General features: G+C 44.4%; 1 protein-coding gene across 1 annotated transcript in view; it reads left to right on the top strand.

Annotated features, from left to right (window-relative positions):
• Nucleotides 1-5,981, top strand: part of arap3 (ArfGAP with RhoGAP domain, ankyrin repeat and PH domain 3) — a 37,223-nt gene extending 31,242 nt beyond the window's left edge. The window contains exons 30-35 of the mRNA XM_073487382.1: nt 708-790; nt 1,865-1,900; nt 2,828-2,891; nt 3,032-3,169; nt 3,446-3,484; nt 3,586-5,981. Coding sequence (XP_073343483.1) covers nt 708-790; nt 1,865-1,900; nt 2,828-2,891; nt 3,032-3,169; nt 3,446-3,484; nt 3,586-4,110 — 885 coding nt within the window. The 3' untranslated portion in view covers nt 4,111-5,981. The remainder of the gene's footprint in view (nt 1-707; nt 791-1,864; nt 1,901-2,827; nt 2,892-3,031; nt 3,170-3,445; nt 3,485-3,585) is intronic.
• The last annotated feature ends 2,000 nt before the right edge of the window (nt 5,982-7,981 follow it).

Raw genomic sequence — 7,981 nt, 5'->3', positions numbered from 1 at the left:
GGACTGTGTCTGTGAGAAGGGACGTTCAGAGAGGACTGTGTCTGCGAGAAGGGACATTCAGAGAGGACTGTGTCTGTGAGAAGGGACGTTCAGAAAGGACTGTCTGTGAGAAGGGACATTCAGAGAGGACTGTGTCTGTGAGAAGAGACGTTCAGGGAGGACTGTGTCTGTGAGAAGAGACGTTCAGGGAGGACTGTGTCTGTGAGAAGGAACGTTCAGAGAGGACTGTGTCTGTGAGAAGGGACGTTCAGAGAGGACTGTGTCTGCGAGAAGGGACATTCAGAGAGGACTGTGTCTGTGAGAAGGGACGTTCAGAAAGGACTGTCTGTGAGAAGGGACATTCAGAGAGGACTGTGTCTGTGAGAAGAGACGTTCAGAGAGGACTGTGTCTGTGAGAAGGGACGTTCAGAGAGGACTGTGTCTGTGAGAAGAGACGTTCAGAGAGGACTGTGTCTGTGAGAAGAGACGTTCAGAGAGGACTGTCTGTCTGTGAGAGGGGACGTTCAGAGAGGACTGTCTGTCTGTGAGAAGGGATGTTGTCCTCCAGTGTCCTGACTGCTCAGTGTTGTCCTCCGGTGTCCTGACTGCTCTGTGTTGTCCTCCAGTGTCCTGACTGCTCAGTGTTGTCCTCCGGTGTCCTGAATGCTCAGTGTTGTCCTCCGGTGTCTTGACTGCTCTGTGTTGTTGTTGTTGTTGTTGTTGTTCAGAGCATCAAACCAGAGAAGGAGTGGTCTCTGAAGTCCATGAAGATCTACATCGGCATCCGCAGGAAACTCAAAGCTCCGTCCAGGTAACACACACACACAGACACACAGACACACACACAAGATTATAGACTATAGATGATAGATTATAGACTATAGATTATAGACTATAGATGATAGATTATAGACTATAGATTTTAGACTATAGATTATAGACTATAGATTATAGACTTTAGACTATAGATTATAGACTATAGATAATAGACTTTAGATTCTAAACTGTAGATTATAGACTATAGATGATAGATTATAGACTTTAGATTATAAACTATAGATTATAGACTATAGATGATAGATTATAGACTATAGATTATAAACTATAGATTATAGACTATAGATGATAGATTATAGACTATAGGTTATAGACTATAGAGTATAGATTATAGAGTATAGACTTTGTTTTATAGCAGACATGTGAGTCTACGTCTGTCTCTGTCCATCCAGACATACACTCTGAACTGAGTCTCTAAATGTCTTTACTAATGTTGTGGCAACTGAAATTCAGTTACTTGTTTACATATTTCTTTTCTAGAAGTTCTTTATTGCTTGCGAGCCAGAGTCACACATCAGCAGCGCATAGATGATGACTCACTCCAGACAACATTCTAATCATCTCCACATCCGCCTCAGGATACACATAACATTTCCTATACATTTCAACCAAGATTTCACCCTACACACATATTAATGTGTTATTATTTGTTGGGTTTCACATGCAAGAACAACATTTCAAAATAATAAAGGGACATTAGAGAATTTCCCTCACACTAAAGACCATTTTCAGAGAGCTACAGCTGTTTACAGGAGAACCAAAGGCCAGAACTCAGAACAAGCTGCAGGTTCAGAAATCAGAAGTGTGTGTGGACCGAGCCTGAGACCGTCTGACCGTCTGTACGAGTGTTTCAGGTCACATTCCTTCAGACACAGTGGTGTCACGACTTTAGCTTGTTTCCACTGTTAGAGGCTGCAGGTGTGTCAGTGTGCTACTCTCCCCTCCTTCCTCTGACCTCTGACACGTGTCATTATCAGCTGACAGGATGCTAACAGTCAATCACATCATGTGTATGATGCAGTGAATCTTTGTCTTTGTGTGTGTGCAGATGGGGCTTCACAGTGATGTCAGACAAACACCAGCTGTAAGTATCACTTCATATCAGCTCAGTCACTCTTTGTTTTTGACATTTGATCAGGTTCTTCAATCATTGATAATCAGATATTGATTTATCGATGAAGACTCACAACATGTCGACTGTCTCACCGAGAGAGTTCAGAACGTCACAAAGATCTCTCACTCTAATTTAAAGGATCTTTTCTCAGGATGTACAGTTTCATGGTAACTCTAGGTGCTGTATCATAGTCAACTGGCCGTTTCAGTTTGTTGAAGACGTTTCACCTCTCATCCAAGAGGCTTCTTCAGTTCTAACTAACTGGAGTGGAGTCGCAGGCTTTTAAACCATGTGTGGGAGTGTCTTTACAGAGTCGTTTAGGACTCGTGTGAGCTCTGAGTTCTGAGTGGAATCCATCCATGTCTAAGTGGAACGACCGTCTTTGAACAGAGGAGGTGTCCTACGACATTACTTATCACCCACCTACAATGCTGCACTGAGTTCCCTCCCCAGACAGCTTAACAACCATTCACACCTGGGCTCACCTAGCCCTAGCAACCCACATGAAGGCCGGTTTGACCGACAACCCACAAGTGGCCCTAAAGACTCTGAAACTCAGAGCTCACATGTGTCCTTAACAACTCTGTAAGGACACTCTCACACCGAGTTTAAAAGCCAGAAGCTCCTCCAGTTAGTTAGAAGTGAAGAAGCCTCTTGGATGAGAGGTGAAACATCTTCAGCAAACTGAAACGAGTACAGTTGCCTATGATACAGTACTTAGAGTTACCGTGACCTGGATGACTGAGAACCTTCATCAACATACAGTTTGATGATACAGTCTTAGTCGTAGTGTTGATGTTGGTTCTTCATGCTTCATTATAGATGAAACTTCACTGATCATCTGTTCTTTGACTCCCTACATGAGATCAATAGAACGTCTGTCTCCTCTCCTCTCAGGTATCTGTGTTGTAGCTGTGAGGCTGAACTGTGGGACTGGATCACCAGCTTCCTCAAAGCTCAGGTCAGCTGAGGAACTGATCCAGGATCAGATTCAGTACTGGGAGTCAGATGAAGAACTCTCTTCTTCTTTATCAGTTAAAGTGAAGTTCTGACAAACATGAACATTTCTGCTGACTTTGGTATTTTCCTGTTATGTTCCAGAACGATGACCCAGGTCCTCCGGTGATGAGGCGTCACTCCTCCTCTGACATCTCCAAGCAGAAGTTCGGCACGATGCCGCTCGTCCCGATCAGAGGAGACGAGAGTAACAGCAGCATGCTGTCGGCCAATCAGACGCTGGTCAGACATCTTTCAGTCCCAAACTGTAAACTGTGTCCGACTTTAGAAACTGTTTGAGAAAACTTTGAGTACATTTTAAATCCACTCACCTGATGACACACCTGGACCTCCAGGTTCAGTTCTACAGCAACAGAAAAACAGAAAAATACAAAAAAGTCAAAGGAACATGAAGCTTCTTGTGTCGGCTGTCCTGATGCTTCAGCTTCAGTCTGTAGAAAATCCTTTAAAGTGTTGCCCACTGAAACTCATCACACTTTTATATTTTCTTCTCTGCAGAGGAAGTTACATGACAGACGGACTCTCTCCATGTACTTTGTGAGTATTAAGTACTTCTGATCTGTACTTTGTGAGTATTTTGTATACGTTCTTGTGGAGGGAAACGCAATATTAAAATCTCTGTCTGTGTTGACCTGCAGCCCATGAAGGTCCAGCAGGACTCGTTTGAGGAGCGTTCAGAGTCGCCGGACCTCCCCGAGCCGCTCTACGAGGAGGTCGGGGACTTTGGCCTGCAGGTCCTAAAGTCTCTGGAGACCAGCTTCCTGTCCAGCAGCACCGCTGAGACACAGGAAGTCTCAGACCACCCGCCGCTCAGACTGGTCCCCGTGGAAACGGGACACGTGGACCACGTGATCGTCCCCGACCCAATCCGGACCAGCGGAGGCTCTGAGGAGCCCGAGGAGCAGAGCGGAGGAGGTGATGGAGGAACAGACGCCAACCAGCAGCCAACAGTAAGGAGAAGGCAGCAGCTACAGGGAGTCTGTACACCATCACAGGAGCTGCTGCTGCAGGAGCTGTCGTCTGCTTTCACCAAGAAGACCGAGGAGGAGGAAGAGGAGGAGGAGCAGGAGCACCAGGAGCAGCAGGAGCACAAAGAGCAGCAGGAGCAGGAGGAGCACCAGGAGCAGGAGAAGCAGGAGGAGGAGAGGCCCTATGATGTCTGACACAAAACTAGCTTTTATCACAGCAAAATCAGTGAAAGTTCCTACAGAGTCTGGTGGAGGAAATGTTGAACAAGTCTTTTATTTGTGTTTCAGTTTGTAAATGAGACGTTTGTGTCAGAGCTCTTTACAGTCGGTGTGAGACCACCACAGCATCCATCTGTAAATACAGAGAGGACTGACAGGACGGAGCCAGAGGGACAGTTAAAGTGTGGAGACACAACAAACAGTAATAATTCCCCTCACACTTCATGAATCCCCTCAAGTTAACGAGTCATGCCATGATCACTGTGAAGACACTGGACCCAGATCTGCTCATCTGAACATCTGTTCTACACATCCAAGTAATGAGCCACAGAAAGACACAATTCTGTTAAAACAGCTGTTCTGTTCAAAGCTAACTAGCTTAGCTTAGCACACAAAGTACAAGTTCTACATTCAGAATTTAACTTCAGTAAAAGTACAGAAATATTAGCAGGAACAATGTACTTAAAGTATTCAAAGTAAAAGTACTCATTGTGCAGTAGAATAGTCTCTGTTAGTATTATATTAATATTTATTGTATTGTTACAATTTCTGCATTTTGAGGTCATCTGTTTTGTCTTTAATGATTTTTGAGGTAAATAATAAACATGAACCTGCAGTGACCGCTCTCTGCCTGCAGAGGGCAGCACAGTGAGATCAGTGTAATGGACAGCAGTCCGTCTCAGATCAGATCAGACGGACCAGAGGAGACGAAGACGTCACTCCAGAGTTTGACTGACTGAACGGACAGAAGTCAGTGATGACAGCGATCAGCTGATGGATGGTTTGAGGAGAGGACGGAGCCGTCTCAGCTCCGACTGCAGCTTTAAAAGATGACATGAAGATTCAGCAGAACTCTGATGGAGACTTTCACAAACATCTGAGAATCAAAGCTCCACTCCTGCCTCTGGTAGTGCCTGCAGCGGGAAGCAAACCATCAATTCTGACAGACTCTTGGTCCACCTAATGTCGGGCCACATATGGTCTGATAACATTAAGCTAGCTGTGTGTAATATATATTATATTATATTATATTATATTATATTATATTATATTATATTACACTAGTACAGTTTTGTCTCCTGGTCAGGATGGACTTTAACAGGCACATTTTGTAACACTTCCTGTGAGTGACTTTGTTTATTTGTTGTATATTAAGCGCAGCGACAGTGTGTAGGTCACACTGTGTACTGTCAGTGTGTAGGTTACACTGTGTACTGTCAGTGTGTAGGTTACACTGTGTACTGTCAGTGTGTAGGTTACACTGTGTACTGTCAGTGTGTAGGTCACTGTGTACTGTCAGTGTGTAGGTCACACTGTGTACTGTCAGTGTGTAGGTCACTGTGTACTGTCAGTGTGTAAGTCAGACACAGCAGCAGACTGTTTGACTTCTTCTTCTACCACCCAGCAGACTTTGGTTCACAGAGTCCTCCACAGTTTATGGTCACTGTGATGAAACTCTGACTCACGACGGACACTCAAAGGATCAAAATCTAAATCAGTGCAGCAGAACCAGAAATGTCCTCTGTGTGACTCCACACCTGGTGTCTACATTACCCACAATGCAACCGAACTCATAGATTGGTGCTCGTAAGGTTAGTAGCAGCTACAGAGGTCTGGTAGACTCACTTCATTTTATTTGTAAACTTGTAGTCTTCAATCAACGCTGACTTGAGTGACATCACTCGAGTGACATCGGTCTATGACCAGTGTGCACATTATATAAGCTAGATGTTACGGTGCAGTCAACCTGCTGCTGAGTGGAGGAACAAACTGGGTCCACTGGTTTTAGTGGTGACACACTGTAAAGAGTCTGTTGATGCTCAGCTGTACATAAACATTTAACACTGTGTCTGTTTTCAGTAGATTTATTCATGTGACGTCACTGAGTTATTATTTAGATCCTATCACAGCTTCTTTATATGTTCACTGATTTTATAACAACATTCATGTTTGAAACTGTGACAGGGTGTGATGCTCTGAGTGACCAGCAGGGGGCAGCAGAGTCTCAGTTTCCTCCAACACAACCAGTTTATACTGTACCATCACAGGTGAGGAAGAAAACTCATCAAGTACTGCAGTTACTGTAGTACTACTACCATCAGTTACTGTAGTACTACTGCCATCAGTTGATATAGTACTACTGTCATCAGTTACTGTAGTATTACTACCATCAGTTACTGTAGTACTACTGCAGTCAGTTAATGTAGTACTACTGCCATCAGTTACTGTAGTACTACTGCAGTCAGTTACTGTAGTACTACTACCATCAGTTAATGTAATACTACTGCCATCAGTTAATGTACTGCTACCATCAGTTAATGTAGTACTACTGCTATCAGTTAATGTACTGCTGCCATCAGTTAATGTAGTACTACTACCATCAGTTACTGTAGTACTGCTACCATCAAATACTACAGTTAAAGGAACTTGGGGCGGATTTGTGAAAAAATAAACATGCATTTTAAGTTTTTTAATGCTAATGGGTGATGAAGCGTTCAAAACCAAAAAGAATAAGCCCACCCACGTATCTCTCCATTGCCTTGAACAGTCTGTGTGCTGCATAACTTACTGCATTTCGTGGTCCGAATTTCCCGCGCAGTCCTGCGGACGTGACGTCCGATGACGCTGAATGCGCGTCCTCGACAGCTCTCGACTTGGATACGGGAAGAAGACAAGCGCGGTGGACCCAAACTAGTGTTTGGGTAGTAATGGATTCTGCTACGGCCAGCAAACGACCCACCACCACACAAAGTCCACTAAAAAGTCATACTAAGAAGAAAACAAAGGTTTTATCAGTGGCATGTCGTGAGTCGAAACAAAATTACGACCAAAGACGGGCTGGCACCCGAATAAACATCGGATACGCGTTCGGCTCATGGAGGCAGCTTCAACTTGAATTGGGACTGAAAACATGCTGACATGGCTCATTTCCTAGTAACCAGGTAAGAAAACATTACAGGTCATGTTTAGAGCTTGATTTGAAAATCATATGAGATCACCGAGGACTCGGAGTGACCTAACGTGCAAAGTAGCGTTAGCTGCAAACATGTAACTGAGTCCACCGCTGTGTAACACTGAATAGTTACAGACTGCACATTTTCCACAGTCCTTTAGTCTGAAACCGAATAGTTAGAAATATGTCCCTTTATATATGGGACCGAAAGCCCAACCTGTTATCTGGGAGGTGACGTTAGCAGCTGGATGTAGCCACAGGCTAACGGTTTGTTTGTGTCTGTGTAGTAACATCAGCCGCTTACACACAGCAATCCCGTATCAGAGAACCAGTCTGTGAATCAGTAAACACCGTAGTTATTCTAGATGTAATGTAATGACCCAGGGAGCACCAACCGGGACGTCAACGTGGATTTCTTGTTGAAAACTTTGTGAAATGCCGTCTGAACGTCTGTTCTCTCTCTTTTCAACCACAGAACACAAATCTGTGTCATTACTGTGATAATATTTATTAGCTGAGGGTGATTGTTAGGACCCCTACAGGAGCTTCACCACAAGAGGTCTAACATAAAACCACCAAGCAAGTTGCAGTTTAAAGGAAGATACATTTATTAACTGAACAACAACCAAACAGAGGGAAAAACCCTGAACCATCAAACAAACTGATGGGCCGGGCAGCCTCCCAGATCAACCCACCAGGGCTGTCAGAGCTGGGGACTAACCCTCTACCCTAACTCAAAGAAACAACTAAACCTGACTGAAACAAAGCCACCAAAACAGGACTACCACACCCATCAGATACACATAAAACAAGACGTGATACCACAGCCGGCCTCCAGGCGGACTGACTGCGTCTCTGCTCAGGTGGAATAGAGACAGGGGCTGTGTCCAAATT

The sequence above is a fragment of the Pagrus major genome, chromosome 18 (genome assembly GCF_040436345.1).
Source record: "Pagrus major chromosome 18, Pma_NU_1.0".
Taxonomy (NCBI): domain Eukaryota; kingdom Metazoa; phylum Chordata; class Actinopteri; order Spariformes; family Sparidae; genus Pagrus; species Pagrus major.
Note: the sequence above shows the minus strand (reverse complement) of the source record. Positions and strands in the feature narration are given on the sequence as shown.